This window comes from Mixophyes fleayi, chromosome 1, assembly GCF_038048845.1.
Source record: "Mixophyes fleayi isolate aMixFle1 chromosome 1, aMixFle1.hap1, whole genome shotgun sequence".
NCBI lineage: Eukaryota > Metazoa > Chordata > Amphibia > Anura > Limnodynastidae > Mixophyes > Mixophyes fleayi.
In genome coordinates this window covers 357,396,609-357,414,100 of record NC_134402.1, presented here as the reverse complement: position 1 = coordinate 357,414,100, position 17,492 = coordinate 357,396,609, and the positions used below count along the sequence as shown (strand labels likewise).

The 17,492-nt window shown below is 40.0% G+C and overlaps 1 protein-coding gene across 4 annotated transcripts in view; it reads right to left on the bottom strand.

The window, feature by feature from the left end:
* CAMKK2 (calcium/calmodulin dependent protein kinase kinase 2) overlaps nucleotides 1-17,492 on the bottom strand; it is a 72,696-nt gene that overhangs the window by 10,321 nt on the left and 44,883 nt on the right. For 3 of the 4 annotated variants that reach the window (XM_075178293.1, XM_075178298.1, XM_075178299.1), the window contains exons 9-15: nucleotides 13,345-13,433; nucleotides 11,741-11,940; nucleotides 11,335-11,388; nucleotides 9,438-9,511; nucleotides 9,135-9,222; nucleotides 5,801-5,929; nucleotides 2,371-2,471 (exon numbers count right to left, since the gene is read on the bottom strand). In XM_075178293.1, the coding sequence (XP_075034394.1) occupies nucleotides 2,371-2,471; nucleotides 5,801-5,929; nucleotides 9,135-9,222; nucleotides 9,438-9,511; nucleotides 11,335-11,388; nucleotides 11,741-11,940; nucleotides 13,345-13,433 (735 nt within the window). Of the gene's footprint in view, nucleotides 1-628; nucleotides 649-2,370; nucleotides 2,472-5,800; nucleotides 5,930-9,134; nucleotides 9,223-9,437; nucleotides 9,512-11,334; nucleotides 11,389-11,740; nucleotides 11,941-13,344; nucleotides 13,434-17,492 lie in introns of all 4 variants that reach the window. The other variant, XM_075178301.1, reaches the window with a different exon arrangement.

The window sequence follows — 17,492 nt, the reverse complement described above, 5'->3', positions numbered from 1 at the left end:
TGTTACTGGTGCATTACAGAGGGCGTAGGAGATAATTATCCACAGTACACCAGGGTTAAATATGTCCAGATCTGGTGACAAAGGGAAAAGTGGTTCAGCTCCTCTATGCAGGGAATTTGGAGAGGGTTAATGTGGTGATAGTAATAATTGCTGTTTGGAATACTAATTGCCTGTGATGGAAGGGAGAGCATATGATATCCAGGGATCCTGTCTATGTTTGTTTGATGATCAGGTCAGAACACAGCCTCGGGCACCCAACTAATTTATTCTTCCATATTGATGCACAAATAGTAGTGTATGTCCAGCGTCCTGGTGGGCTGTACGGTGCTAGAGAAGTGGGCATTGCTGCCCACACAAATTTCAGCCGATGGTTATGACAGATGAAGAGCACAGATCTGAAGGTAATCGTGTACAACCTGTATAGTGTGTACACATAAATCGACAAGCTGATCTGGACTTTTTTTTCCCCCTGTCATGGGGTAAAATCGCTAAAACTATTGTATCGTCAGACTTTTCCTGTAATGTGTACCCAGCCTAAAATGCACTTGTGAATACCATGCAAAGCTGTGTTAGGTAAAGTAAATAGATTAGGAAGATAGATAGATTATTTCTGCTATACTATTGTTACCTTTCGCTGACTTTTGTTTTCTAAAATTGAAAAGAAAAAGGTTTATGGGAGGATGAAGCACCGGGACTCTAAACAGATCATTATAAACCTATTATCCAGTCTGCTTCCTGAAAGGTTTACATAGGTTGATATACGTGTTTTAAATAAAGACATAAAAAAATAACATCAGTGGATAAAAGCATATGTAATGGTCATTTTACAAGAGATTACTTGTAGCCATATACAAACATGTATTAATCCATATGGCTTTATTAAGAAATATAACAGCTACAAAGTAGATTGTGTACAATTAAAGCACAATAATTAAATCTCATTGAACCACATCATTAGCAGAACTACTGCTGTTACAGCCAGGGTAGAGCACCAGGGCACCTGATCAGAAAGTGGCCCGTCTGTCTGACAGGAACATTTTATTTTTCTCTGGCCTAAACGATGTCCAGCTCCCCCCATTCCACACTTTCGCCACTGGCAGAGCTGACTCCCAGGCAATGTGTTCTGTTAGTTTACCGCCAGAGTCTGGTGGAATGAGGACCATGTTAAATGCCCGCTGCTTGGCTTGGCACTTTTACTCTCTCAAAATATGTTCCTTTCCCACCTGGTAGGAGAGGAGATGCGTCTAATGCCCCTTTTCTTCCTGGCAGATCTGTCACCTTCATCCCAATCACAACAATCTCACCTACCCCAGTGACCTCCTATTCCACCAGGCTCATGGTCAGCTGGTGTCATCTGCTAAACGTAGGTTAGAGGCTGGGCAGGGGTTAAAGGGAAACATTATTGGGGCAGTTGAGGCTCCTTGCAACTGCTAAGTGCCCAGGGGACTGTGTTACCAGATAGACCGGGACTCATGAATAAGGGTAGTAGTGGTTTCATTAGGCCTTCCCTGGAGACCCTACCAAGCCATGCTCATGCCACTGCGATGATTAAACCAATGACAGTGCAGGGCACCATCAGAGCAGACTGAGAATTAAGGTAAAGTCTTTTCATGTTCCCACATTATGTCACACTAATGTTTTGTTATGCGCTGTTTGGCCAGGGTCCGTTTCAAAGTGTATATACAGAAATAGCATGCACTAATGGCCGCGGGTTTCTCTATATTCCTCAAATGCTTCAAACTGAGCAACTTTATGTGAAACTCATCAAAGAGCTAGTAAAGCCCTTAAATGGCATTAATGTATATCAAAGGCTGTATATTACAGCCCTGAATAAAATACACAAAAATATACTTAACTAATTAGGTCCACAAAGCTCTCTTTCACTCCTCCACAGCAGGCTGCCGTGTTAGGAGGGAGGTGCTTCTCTACATAGCAGACACAGGGTGACTAACAGCTTGGCATGCTTCCTTTGCAAAACCGCACTGTGCGGATTGGTGGATTCATACAGAGGGGCAGGGCCAGTGATGTCACAGCAGCTCAAAGAACTGCTTATTGACCGGCATCAGATTCCATTAGGATGCTGTCCTATAAATTAGGAAGGGGCTCCAGCTGTCTGCAGTGGAGTGGGGAGGTAACACTTAACTTTTTAAGATAACTGTAGGGGAAAGTCAGGTTAATGCTGAACATTGTAAGTTATTTACATGGATTGTATCTTAACACTTCAATTCTGGGATTGGTGGTCATTCCCTAAACATTAGCTGCAGATTTTTATAGCAGGCTAAAGCACTAAGGGATGTGTCCAATGGTGCTTTATACATAAATAGTTATAATAATAGAACACAATAATATTCCAAATGTATTGGTACTTACGTTTGTAGATTTCCAGGAGAGGACATGGACCGTTCCTCTTTTCTGCTCCCTTCAAATGGATTTCCAAAGGAGCGCTTCCGAAGCATGGTTTTCACCAATATCTGGGAAAGAGTAATATCCACATAGCAATATAAAAGATATGCACCAAGCCTATGGTACGTGCAAATATAAGCCTCCTAAAACATGCATCTTAAAGATACGGGTAAGTCATCCTTGACCTGTCTCTCCAAGTGTAAGTGAGTGCAAGTATGACATGCTCAACTGAAATACGAGTGAAAGTTGTGCACATGAATAGTGTGACAAGTATTACGTAGGATGAATTTTTACATGGCGCAATACCTCCTCAAGTAAATCAACTGAAGCTAAATCAAGCTGTATTTAAAAGAGAAAAATGTACAGGATTAACTAAATAAAGAGGGTGGTTCAAAGATCGTTTCCATTGCGCACATTTTCCAGAGCATCAGCCAGCACACAAAACTAAACGTAGATTGCTTTTACAGGGATGTTTCAAGACAGCAGCTGACCGTCTCTGTGGAGTGTCAGGCTGCCTGCAGGTTTAAAGCCTACGCCTGCCTGGTGGCCAAAGACGTTGGACCCGATTTAATGTGTTAAGCACACAGGGGTTATTGAAAACGCAAAAATAAATAGATTGGACAGTGCTATAATTCTGCATTTTCATTGGTCGTCAGACCCTATTCTTGAAATTATATATATGTAAGAATATAACAACTTTACATTTGGATTTTTTATTTACAAAGACTTCTCTGTGCATATTAATATCTAAACTTCCCATATCAAATCTGTCTGTACACTGCAAAAGGTGCCCCATTAAAAGTCGGCTGAAGTTTGGTAACCGGCACCTCTGAAGGGGTAAAGGTGACTGCACTGCTGAAAAGTAACTGTGCACTCCCTAATTCTGGAACAGCTTCAAACATGTGTAGCCCCATCCCATGATGGTCATTAGAAGATGTGATCGCTATGTGGTACATTACAATTATCTTTAGTAACCTGTGATACGTTTAGTCTGAATAGTGAGACATCTTGTTTTTTTTCTTGACTACATAAAGGTATCTATATGTACCGGTATGGGATCTATTATTGGGAATACTTGAGACTTAGGGCTTCACATATAATTTTCCAAATAACTTGGGAGTAGCATACCTAAAATATACCATATTACATCTAAAAATTACAGGTGTCTTATACAGCACTGCCCTTCTTTATTATCATGTTTAACAATGCTCCACATAGTGACATAGGGGATAACATGTGTGGTAATGCTTATGACATGATTACTGAAAAGCAGCAGTTATTCACTACTTTCTTTTTGGTTTTCAGAACTTTCAGGATAATGGAAAACTTAAACTAAACTAAACAAAATATTTATTTTTCTGTAAAGAACCATGACACTGTTGGGTTAATCTGTTTCCTGTCATATGTGGACAGTAATTATCAAGCTTAATTACAAAGAACAAATCCACTCTTGCTCCTCATTTCAGTTCTTGACTTGTCCAAAACAGGCGGGATCAGGGTTATACATTGTAGACTAATGCCAGACTTCAGTACAGGCAGGGCCGGATTAACCCGAGGTCTAACTGGGCTATAGCCCAGGGGCCTCGGGCATCCAGGGGGCCCTTCAAACTCCTCAGCAGCATTATTGATCGGTCGGGGGCGGGGGCGCCCCCGGCCCGATCGATGCTGCTGAGTACTGTCAGTGCAGTCCTCCGTCCCGGCGCGCTGTAGTCTGCTTACTGAGGATATCTCGCGAGAGTTCATGAACTCTCGCGAGATCTCCTCAGTAAGGAGCTTACAGCGCGCCGGGACGGAGGACTGCACTGACAGGTAAGTGCTTGGGGGGGGTCCTCGCGGGGGGTGGGGGGCGGCGGACGGCTCACATTGGGGGCCTCGCGGGGAATGGAGGGCCCCTTAGCCCAGGGGCCTCCATTCCCTTAATCCGGCCCTGAGTACAGGAAAAGAAAATCCCAGTAAATGTAGCTCACAACCTATAATTGGCAGTGGTCACTGATGGGACCCACCAGAGCAGACACAATCAACAAAGGGATGGGACATCAACAAATGAAACCCACTATAACAAGCGGCCTCCAAAACTTTATAGCCAAATAACTTCTATAACAAGTTAACAGTGCTAACTGAAGACCACGCTGCAGCTCTGCAAATTTCATCCAAAGTAATTGAAGTTTTACATGCCAATAAGGTAGCTGGCCCTACTATAGTGAGTTCTGAGACTGCTTTGCATTAATCTCACTGACTCATAATTGTCACATTAAGCGACAAACTTTCCAATGATATGAACGATGAGGTTCAAATGGCTCTTTCATCAGAGCCTGAAAAACGAGAAAGTGCTGGTCCAGGGTCAGAAGAGTTATCACTCTAATAAATACGTAGACTAATGTTTTTTCTGACCACCTCTTTTCTGTTCAAGCTAAAAGAGCATATATATGTGCTGGGTAATAAGGCTTACATTTATATCGTGGCTGTCCTGCATGAACTCTACTACTATTTCATTTTATAGAGTTGCTTTCAAATCTCCTGATGACTCCAAGTAAAGAAAGTCTGCCAATATTCCAAGGACATGGAAGATTTCTAGCTGCCATCAAGGAGTCAATGTTCTGGCCTATAAGGACAGATTTTTCATCTTTGCCCTCTCAATTTTCCTGTACTGAGTGTAATTTCGTATTGTTGACTATAATCACAATGTTTACCCAAGGTGAACTTCACACTTGGGATGTCAGAACAGAAGAAAACAATCTTGAGTAACTATTTGAAACTGCAGGCGTGCAGTCCTGTGTGGTTTGAACCAAAAGACACCAGAATCCTTTTAATTTTTCACTGCTGGGCTCCCTGAACCTCGTGGAGTCATTGCACCTGAAGGTCTGTGACCATCCAATGAAGACTGTTAGTTAAGGTGATTTACAACACCTCTGCCGAGTGCTCAGAACAACTTACAACACCAGTTAATGTAATGCATCAAGCAGCTCACAGCTGTTGTCACAACAAGGCACACCACAAAGCAGTTACTATCTCAGCACTATGCTGGTGGCCACCACACGGAGAAGGACAGTCTGAATTGCCTGTTGAAGATTGGGGAGGCAGAGTGAACTTGTCCTAACAGTAAGGGACTGGAGTAAAACAGATGTGGGTAGCAGGAAGGGTTTAACCACTGCTGTGTGTAGGCAAAGGATTCAGGATAACAGATACAATACAAGTAAGTGTAAACAGGATAACAGGTACAAAACAATGAAACAAGTACGTGTGGCAATGTGGTTTACATTTCTATCTTCCTGAAATTGTTTTCCATGTGACCACTAATTAGTAAAGGCCACTGAGAAGGGATACAATGTGAACACATAGTGTACTGTGAAATGGAGAGGATTGTAAATTAATAACAGATTAATATGCCTGAACTCACCACTGTAGCCAAGCTTGGGATGTGCTTCACTGAGTTCTCCACTTCCTCCTCAGTCACCTCTATCAAGGTGCAGTTCTCGTCCTCACTTGGTAGAGGCTCTGCGCCATGTTTAGTGACCCATGGATGCAGCTAAATAGAACATTACTCTGAATTAGGAATTGTATAGATATTGTGGTTTAACATTACAAAATAACATAATTCAAAGTTGGTGACGTGAATAAAACAAACAAACAAAAAAGATGGAAAAATCTAAGGGTTGGGAGGAATAACACAAGTCCCATCAAAAGTCAAGTTTGTGTAGAATAGTAGACTGCCAAGAACCAGATTTTATACCCCAAGGAGAAATGCTATTATTTAGTAACCATTTATAGGTTTATCTCTCCTCGAATGAAAAGCTGGGTTGAAATTAAATAGGATACCGCTAATAACATACTTGGCTTACTTATTAGGAACATAGAAGTAACTATTAAAATCCAACTGAATACACACTTCTCTTGTCAACTGTGTGAGAAGTGTAACTGTCAACATAAACTTACCCATAACCCCATCATTATTTACACCCCTGTGGGATAACCCAAATTACCACTGGGACCTTCATGCAATGGTAGCAATGGTTGATTGTTTGTTTAATTATAAACAAATACTTGTGATTCACACTGGAGGATCTTATCCACAAACTGTGAGCCCCATGTATTTGAATATATAAGATGAAGCTTTTGATACCATTCCTTCCTAACTCCCTTAATAATGCAAAACCACCGGCCTTCGAGCATATATGCCCCTACTCCCCATCTAAAAAAGGTCTTATGACAATACTCTATATTTTTTTCTTATAATCTGCTAATACTCCAAAACATGATTCTGAATGAGAGGGGACTTGGACCCCCACTAAATGTGGAAGGAAATCATGGAGAGGATGGCTAGGGGTTCAATATCCACGCTGATTAAGGAAAATATCTATAAAATGTCCTATAGATCGTATCTAGTCACAACTAGATTGCATAAGATTCTCTCTATAGTCTCCTCTGTTTGAGGCAATGTGGTCAGAATGGTTCTTTCCTCCATGTCTGGTGATCATGTCCCAGGATGATTACTTTTTGGGATGAGATTAAAGTCTTGATGGAAAAAGTACTAAATAGAACAATCTCTAAAAACGCTTCGAGCCTTTTACTAGGACATTCAATACTGGGTCTGCAACAATATTCAGACACTCTAGCATGCCAGGGACAGCGCAGGTTTGAAAACAAATGAACTCTTGCCCAATAGAGTCTATCATCACTACTATTTGGCTTGTGGTCAATATGGAAAATATTACATCAGGCTGAATAAAACAGCACATACATTTTAGCTGCTCTGGAACCCATAATTTCTTTTTCACAAGTTTCCCTTGCTTGTATAGGTCACACTTATTTTCTCTTCTCTTAAGTGCAATTTATCAACATATGGTTCATCTGGCCATGAATATCTGGACTATCTTCCCTGTCCTTTCCATCCCCATGTTCTCTCCCTTATTTGAATTGGCCATATTAATGGCATTAAAATTAAAATGCTTCCCAGACTTTTATACTTCTTCCAAACTCTCCCCATTCGTATTCCACCATACATATTTAGGTTTCTACAACACGCTACCATGCCATTTATATGGCAGGTAGGCACCCATGAGTGAAGCTTCAGGCCCTGCAAGGGTCTTGACAAGGTGGTCATCTCAGTACCTGAATTTCAAGAGCTACTATATCGCAGTGCAACTTATTCAATGCATCTTGTAGAGTAATACCAGATCTTCCAGAATATGGACAGAAACTGATGCTAAAAGTCTGATAGTGACCTCACTTTCCTCTATTCTGGCTCCCGTGGCCATGTCATCCCAAAACAATTCTGCTGCCTCCCACACCATGACAGTGTGGGACCAGGCTAATTGCCTATTTGCTTTAGCTTACCCCGCCCTACCCCTATCATACCGCTCTTTAATAATAGTTTCTTTGAAGCCTGGCTGGCGGGTGGCATTAGGAACACAAATTATATTGTACAGGGCCATATCTTTCTTCTTTTAACTGATATCCAGACCAATATCAACATTTCTAACAAAACTTTCTTTCAGTACCTCCAAATCAGGTAATTTCACAACGAATCTAATTGTAGTTCTTTGCAACAGAACTTTAACCACTTTTGAAATGATTAGTCTATGACAGGCCTGGTCTCTACACTGTATGCGAAACTGATGGTCCCAGAGCCAGCCCCCAGGCACTCATAGATTTCAGCGAGAGTCTACATGGCGAGAATTGGGTAGAGATCGGGGAGAATGCCTCCTCCAACTCTATCTCTGTAAGAATCAAGGAAAATGTAGGTAAACTCTAGAACAGATATTTCTAGAGTCCCAACAAGGCTCCAGAAGGCACACCAAGACACCTCAGATAGATGCTGGAGAGACTGCAGAGGGCTCATTCCTTCACAACTGGTAGAGTTGTCCAAAGCTCTCTGGTCTCAACATTAAAAATCTAATAACTCAGATAGACATTTCCTTAGTTCCCAGTTTTTCCTGCTTCCTCTTCAAGTCCCACCCGCTAGTCGCCACCAAAATAAATTAGTACGACACATAATTTCTGCCGCCAATTGCCAGCTAGAGGTTGACTCAAAACAGTCTAACACCCCCTCAGCTCAAGTCATTATTAGTGGGATCTGGCACACACACACACAGCATGGAATACATGAGCAGCATAATAGCATCTGCTAAGATCAGGGAGCCCTGTCATGATTCAACATTCGCTTACCATTCACATATAACCAATAGCTTATACATCCTAGGTCTCATCACAGCACTTAAAGGAACTTGTCAACCTGGCTCACAATCCCTCCTTGCCCTCTTCCCCACCTCCTTGGTGGTACACCACAATGTCTTGCTACCACCTCCCTCATCTTCACCTCCTTATTATAAAACTGATCAGCTGGTAATGATGTTTATCTGGTAATGTATGTTTTTTTGGCCCCATTCAATTTGTAATTCTTTATACATTGTGAACATTCTATGATCTTCATTTATTTTTATTTTCCATTTACATTTTGCTGATCTATTCATAAATAAAATGTATAAACAAACATATCAGAGTTAATGCTAGAGTGTAAATGGTACATATTCAACCCAACTCCAGGTTTCATTTGCTTCTACATCATATTGCTGATGTGCCACTAAACAACGTTCAAGCTAGTTTATATTCACTTGTGACTGTTTGTCATATATTTCTAATATAGTTGGAACCTCAGACGTCTGCACTATTGCATTCCCTTTTTAGCAGGAGATATATCACAATTGTCAACTGTGGCTTCATATTAGGTTTACCTTTATGTCAGGAACAGAAATTCTAGACTCTGGATTCTTGTCCAACATCCTCAGAATTAGATCCTTTAGGTCCTCTGATATCTCAGGCCTGTACATGCAGGAAAGGAATACAAATCAGATGTGTGGTTTGTAGTCAATGTTAAAGAAGCTATTTTGTTCCACACATCCCACTATTCCTGCGGGTTTTTTGAAACATCTACCAGTACTTTGTATCCGTAGCATCATTAGCAGTGTTACACATATGCCACCAAACCTACAAAATTCCCAAAATCACACAATTGACCGGAGATGTATGGAACTTACTGTTCTGGTAACTCCAGTGGCTGATTCTTTATTTTGCCATGAAGTGATAAAATCCTCTCATCCATAAAAGGACACTAAAATATGAAGATGTCAGCTGAGTAACATATTGCACAGAATATAATACAGAAACACAAGACTACATTGACATGCACTATGGGTGGAATGTAACTGTCCTTACTGTCTGCTTTCAAGTTATATGCGCACTTAGCGCCGATTGCCAGAACCACTTTCCAATCAGTGTCATATATTATTTAGCTAGATACTGTATGTGTATCTGGTGCCAGGCCACAAAATTAGGCTGCTGTTGATGGGCCAGGAGTCCTGGGTTCCTCCACAGTAAAATGGTCAGTGACCATATTTCCATGGTTCTCCACTGACACAAGATCTAGTGAACTTGTTCCAAGCAAGTATGATGTCTAATGAGGATCCAGTAATTGTATTGTACATTGACCTTTTATAACAATCCTTTTGGAGCTCACACACAGTATATAAAGGTAGGACAATATTGTCATCTATAACCACAACTGTCCAATCACACTGCAGCCTAGGTGGCCAATTAATTGAAGTATCTTCCACAGAAACCAATGAAACAGTGCCCCATAGTGGCTCCTTTTCTTGTTATCGCTTTACCAAGCAACAAGTTTTGAACAAAGCATTACTTAAATTTGATAGAGGTTTTGCCCCATGTTTAGTGACCCATGGATGCAAGAGTTCCAAGTAATGTTCTTTTGTGGTGAAGCATTAGAGCAATAATTGTCAGAACTGTTTCACACAAGTCAAGGTTAAAGGAGAAGTAGAATGACATCTCCTGGTTCTTAAAGCAGAGTCCTGGCCTAATGTATAGGACCACACTTAATGGTCACTACTACAAACATAAATGACAGGTACTAAGGCACTAACCTTAATGGAAATCATAACACATGTTACACGTAAGTTAAACAAAGTTTTAAAGAGTATTATGCTTATAAATTATAAACACTAATTTGTTTTACCTTATCTAGACAGATTTACATTACAGTATGACATTAAAATTTCTCCTTTTAATAAGACTTTTCTAACTGAGACTGTAATGGCGTCTGGGACCAGGTCCTCCTCATCTCTCACAAGGTCAAGATGGCTGCCAGTGCATCGAACAGGGTTAATACCCCAGCACTGGGGATATACAATATATTAAAGGAAATATTTATTAATTTATATGTATATATTTAATGTAGGGGCGCTGTGGCACAAACTGCCGAAAGGGTTACCGGTAAGTCTCGGCGCTGGAAGTGTAAATATATTTATTTTCATATTGTGTGTGTATTTAGACCTTGCATTAATAAGATCTGATACTGTACATCATCTTATTATAAGAGTCCAGTATTGCATTTCAGAGGAATGACAAGCTCTAGAATCAGATCTAGGGGTAAATGTATCAATCTGCGGGTTCTTCAACACCCGCGTGTTCAGCCTCTTCCGCGATTAAATTTCAAGCGGCGCTGCATTGTAAAGGGTTAACTTCCCTTTACAAAGTTAACCCTTTACAATGCAGCGCCGCTTGAAATTTAATCGCGGAAGAGGCTGAACACGCGGGTGTTGAAGAACCCGCAGATTGATATATTTACCCCCTAATATCTCTGGCAATAGTGATTTGTGATGTGGGAAGGTGTTGAAATGTAATCTGTGTACGCTGGTGCATTGTCCACCAGTGTTTAAAGCTATTTTTAGTATTTTTATTGCATAAAAAAAAAAACTTCATCTAGTTTTTTATGGTTCACTGGAATTAATTAATCAGATTACATAGGAATAGTGTGCTCTTTTGTTAAAGGTATCATTAATAAATATTATTTATATGCACAGAAAAGAAAAAAGACAAATAGAAACTAAGACTTACAAATTACTCTATGTAGATAAATACCTGACCAAACACAAAACAGTACAGGGTGACTCCCATTGCCCAAACATCCAGAGCCTGTAAAGGAAAGGTAATAAAACAATGATGTTAATCTGCTAACATTGTACATCTGCCAAGCAGGATTCGCAATATCACAAGATTCCGTATCCATGGTTACCCCCCGCACTACCTACACAGCACATGTATGTCGGGTATCTGTAGATATTAAACACAGAAGGGGAAGATTAGGGTCAGTGTGTGGGATAGATAGATAGATAGATTTCACTTGCATAACTGCCAGTGAAATGTATACATACACATATACACACAGAGAAAGATGCATTTTTATACTGTATCAATAAGTGACAGATTTCATTTACACAATATTAAAATATTAAACATTCTTTGCAGTAGAAAACCTGCTGCTCACCTTTCCTGAAAATATTCTGCTGGTCTCTGAGAGGGTCTCAGGAGCCATGAACGCTGGTGTTCCCACGGTATTAGACAAAAACGCATCTGTTCCTTCAAACTGGTTACTGACCCCGAAGTCAGCAATCTTAATGTGACCGTCTTCCCCCACTAATAGATTGGATGGTTTGATATCACGATGTATAATCCTCTGATAATGCACTGCAAGGAAAAGGTGTAATAATTTTATGATATTTTTCCTGCCAATATATGAAATTGTGTTTTTGAGGGAACCATTTGAAAAGTCATCTCTATTACAGCAGTGAGAATCATGCAGCTTTAACGAGGTGACCTGTGGCGCTCCTGACCAGAGGGTAAATGTTTTAAAGTGCGATTTTCACAAATCGACAATGGCTAACTCTAAAGCAATGTGATTAAAGGCAACACTTGCCTTTAATCACATTGCGGCTCTAAATTTAGCCGGCAATATCGCCAAATATTGGCAATTTGTCAAAATCTCACCCCCAAGAGTCATTTTTCCATTTAAACAAACTGAGGTTACTGCACTTCTGCTGTGATGTCATAATGTGGTCATAGGACAAGTAAACGGTGCATTAGCCACAGGATCTCTTCTTTCACTGAAAAAAATGGAATACCATCTTTTAAGATATTTTAAGTTGCCCAGCACTGCTAATAATTATGTAGTCCGTGAGCTTTCTAGAGCATTTATATGGGTCTCACTTGCCATCTATAGTAAGAGGCAAGACTGATGACCTTGAACATGTCCTACTCATGTTTTATCACTTTCTTTTTAAACTACTTACCTGCAACTGATGGCTATCATCTCAAAGGGCACTGCAAGAGCATGTGCAGCAACACTGCAGAACTGGAAATGTCATAACTGCAGGATCTTATAAGATACAAGCTACGCACCATAAAACAGAAGTCTCTAGACGTCTTGGATATAAGAGCACCATCCATGTATTGCCCAGTACTTGTAGTATTATTTTTTTTCTGTGTTTTTCAGAGGGTAAAACACACATTTTTGCCTTTAAAACTAAGCAAAATATTGTGTTTTTAGGTCTGAATGTGACCCTATCTGCCTGTTCCTCCACTAACTTAACACTGTTTTATCTAACCAATAACCACATAGCATCCAATCGGGTGTTATCCTGCATATTGCAGCCACACCTTTGGACGAGGTGTATCAGCCAGGTGATAACAGGATAAGTGGAGACAGGTTCCTGTACATGATTATTTAATTTGGAAACCAAAAGGAAGCATGGTGTCTGTGTTATGGCCTTAGCAAACTTCATGTCATATTGTTGGTGTTCCAGTTTTCCATTTCAAAATAGTGTAATAGGGGGGCATACATACATTATAATATGTAATAAACTAATACACTGTATTATAAGAAAGTAAATGAAATGTTTCACACAAACATTACAAGTAGAACCATAGCGTTCTGCTTCAGAAATCCAGTGGTATCCAAACTGTTGCTGAACTACAGTTCCTATCATGCTCTATTCAACTGCTAGTATCAGAGCATGCTGGGAATTGTAGCTGAACTACAAATGAAGAGCTATATATTATTTAGGCCTATAACACAACAGAGTAAAAACTCACAATACTCAATTCCTTTAATCAGATCCTGGAAGTGAAAACGTGCCTGGTCTTCTGTTAGTGGCTTAGTAGTGGGTATATCCATCACCGCCCTAAAGTAAACACAAATTATCAACACGTTCAATACAGAGTATTTCTACATTTATCTGACAGTGTCATAAACAACTAGATTGGTTTTGACCATTTGCTATCTCTTTTAAAGTGGGGCATTGTGAAGGCATTCATATTGTGATATGAACCAATATTCTATTCCTTTGCTAATGACATCTTAGTGGTCTTTGAGAGTTACTGGTTAATTGATAGGCTGCATTCTAATGAACATTAGTTGCCTCTACTGCATGTAGGTGAGAGGTCCACTATAAGGAGAAATTATATTATCAGTGATTATTTCTCCACTGCAGTTCAACAAATATTCAGTAAAACATTGATATACTGTATATTAATAAAGTACAGAGAAACTAAAGCAGGCAACACATACAACACTTCCTGAGCAAGAGAATAACTGTTGAATGTGTCCACCCACATGTGTGGCCAAGCTGAATGAGATGGGCATTTGGCAGAGCAGCCAGATCACTTCTAGCCTAAACGGGGGCCTGTCAGTGAGGTTGGAAGGTGCCAGCACATACAGACTGTTAGCAGCCTTCTTCCAACATGCCAACAAAAAGCCAATTGACTTTAGTCAGGTTATTATTGAGCAGCATGGTCATTTTAGAGATAGATATATTGTTATATTACCCATTGGCAGATATTACCAATGATACTGTAGCAAGATCACCTCTCGGGCTCGTAGACATGGCTCAGGGAAATCTATGTCTGGTTAGAGCTACATTCACCAACTGACCCTAATTAGTTCTGGTTAAGCCGTGTTTATCAGGCCATGAAAGAAGCCTAGACCCGAGTTCCTATGGTACAGGGAAGGTGCAGGTGTGTGTGAGCCCTTAGTCTTATCCATGCAGCAGGTACATGTTAGATTGTGCTGGCTGTGTTTTATAATGCACTAGATGTGACACTGCTGGTGAAGGATAACAATAACAGGTGTGTGTGAGCCCTTAGTCTTATCTATGCAGCAGGTACATGTTAGATTGTGCTGGCTGTGTTTTATGATGCACTAGAGGTGACACTACTGGTGAAGGATAACAATAACAGTGTACAATTGTCTGCGCTCTGCTGCATAGAAAATGTAAATACTAATCTTACTCAAGTTCTGTCAAGGTTTGAGAACAAATATACACATATCGTGAATGTTACTAGTAGCTTTTTAGATCTTTAAAACCAGTTTCCTTTTTTGGTACAGAAGAGGAAAAATGCTTTTGCAAAACACCCTGGCAGTGCAGAGGTTAAGAGGAACACATCCTACTCTTCCTATCTGTGATGTCGTCAAGGTAACAGTCACCACTAACTAAACAGACTGACTTGGTGACAGCTGTAATTTGTGTAAGAGAAGAACATGGCACGTTCATTTCATTATTCACAATTCATGAATTTCTGTTTTAGGGCTATGAAACATAGGTATTTTTGCAGACAATGAGAACTGTGATCAATGATGATCACATAGTTGGTTTTAATTTCATTTTAAACTGCAAAAGGGGCCTAACTTTCCCAGGAAAGTAACTTCAAATTGAGTAAGGCTGGAATTTCCTGATGGTAACAAACAGATATCAAAGTATTGATAATGGCGATCTTGCCCAGGTAGAAGAGAACGGACTTGTGTCACCATCATTTCACCCCTGCCAGCAATGTCCGTAACTGAACACAAAATGTAATCTGCCTTGTATTACGAGCAGATAGATGCTAAATGTATGTATTATGCAAAGCCTGGAGATTTAGAATACAGAACAATGGCTCACATATCATTTTGCACATTTTGTTTAATTTAAAAAGGAACTCCAATATCTATTTAAACCTTTAATACAATGCTACCAATACACAGAAATCATCTACAAACCCCAAAAACTTCACACTAGCTTATATATATATATATATATATATATATATATATATATATACACATACATACAAGATAACCCGTGCATGATACTCATGCATTCTAGTCAAATCAAGCTACTTAAGGTGTTAAAAAGGTTCTTGTCATGCATTTGGACCATAGCCCAGGCCTCCTCAGGGGAAGAGTGTTACTTCCCGACGCAAGCGCCCTTTTTTAACGTGGTTTTGTCCACATGTCACCACCTCATCATTTTTCTCCATCACCTCATCCTTCATCTTTATCGCCACATCTATCCAGATGTCTATCCAGACACAGGGATCTTTCTCAGCGGTCCTGAGTATCACACTCCTCTCACTCTGTCACCCCCGGCAACCACCAACCACTCCCAACTGTCACCCCCAGCAACCACCAACCACTCCCAACTGTCACTTCTCCTTCAAGAAATATATATATATATATTTTTAAAATCTTTATAAACACTTTTAACAATTAACAAATTAAATTAACAAATTAAAAACATCTTAGTATACCAAATTTCAGCCCTTTCTGAGTTTTTTTTCCACACACTAAGAATTTAGTAGGTCAGTATATAACTCCGCCCAGCAGGTGGCGCTGCAGCAAATTTCAGCCCTTTCTGAGGTTTTTTTTCCACACACACACTAAGAATTTAGTAGGTCAGTGTATAACTTCGCCCAGCAGGTGGCGCTGCAGCTTGGTTTTTTTCCCCCACACATAGACACACGCCACTAGGCTTTTATATAGTAGATTTATATAGTAGATATATATATAATTTGTTTAATTTTATCCTGACGCCAGTCAGCTTAGAATCATAACCCAGTGTCTACATTGACACCTACAGCTTATGGCTCTACCAGTTGGTAAATCTTTTTATAAATGAAAATGAAAGGTACATTGCACTATTCCTATAATAATGACCATCCACTTTAATTTTTATTAAAAAGTAAAGTTTGATTTAGTATTTCATAATGGGAATGCAAATCAGCGATAGCCATTTAAGTTCTGTGGTAGACTTTCCTATTAGATTCTTTACCAGGATTAATAAGTATGCAGAAAATCATCTCTCAATTAAGTAAAAAATGTTTCTAGGAAAGCATTTTCAGATTGCAATGAAGAATTGCCCCTTGTGAAAGAAGGATGGGTTACCAAGGAAGGAAGACTTAGAAAGAAAACTTCCCAAAGAGTTAGAATGCTTCATGTGCTTCTTCACTAGTTGATGTATGCAATAGCTGTGGTGTTGTTCAATAGAATTGTGATTGGTTTATTTTTGGATTCTATTAACCACTTAGTTCAAGAACATGAGAACAAGCGAAGCTTTGATTCCCACTCTGACCACAGACTTTGACAGTTTTTTAACTTCCATACTGCCCCCAAGTATGTAAGGTGGGCCCATCGCATACACATACATTGTTGTCCAATGACCCAGGATTATGGACCTTCCTCGATTCAGTTTCACTGAATTCAACCAGTGAAGTTGGGATAAATAAATCTTTATCTCAACTTCACTTTTGGATCTTTCGTTCCACTGTGACTGGAAATTAATTAGTAACTGGTACACGTGAGAGTGGAACTGCATCGAGTGAGAATGCCATTAGACCTAGTAGATGAAGGTAATGACCATGTTACTGGTCTCTTCTCTTGTGTCACACAATCATTACTAATCAGCAAAACTTTAACGGGTAGAATATAAGCAGAAATAGAACTAAGACAGTAATGTAGAGGTACCTGTCATCTATAACTGTAGTCGCCAATATCATTCGTGATATGGTGTACACACCACAAAAATTAAGAATATGACAAAAGCAGCAGTTACCAATCCTAAATAGCAAACTGAAACTGTTACTGCATCATAAGCGTAGGACAAGCTCTACAATGCAAAAACCCACTGACCAGAGCCCAAAACCACCTAGACGGAGCCCAGCAATTGCCATATTCACCAGGAGAGAAGAGAGTAAGGGAGAAAGAAGGGAGCAATAACAAAGGCTGGGTGATCAAAACCAGTCACCATTTGAGCGTGATAATAAGAGAGACAACTAAACTGCCCTAAGCTGCCATTAAGCTGCCTTTGAAACTGAGCTAAGCTGCCACTAAGCTGCCATTGAAACTGTCATTCAGAGCAGAGAACGATGACTGTGAAAGGATAGATGTGCCTCATGCAGACCCGCAAATGTCAAGTGTTGACCATTAC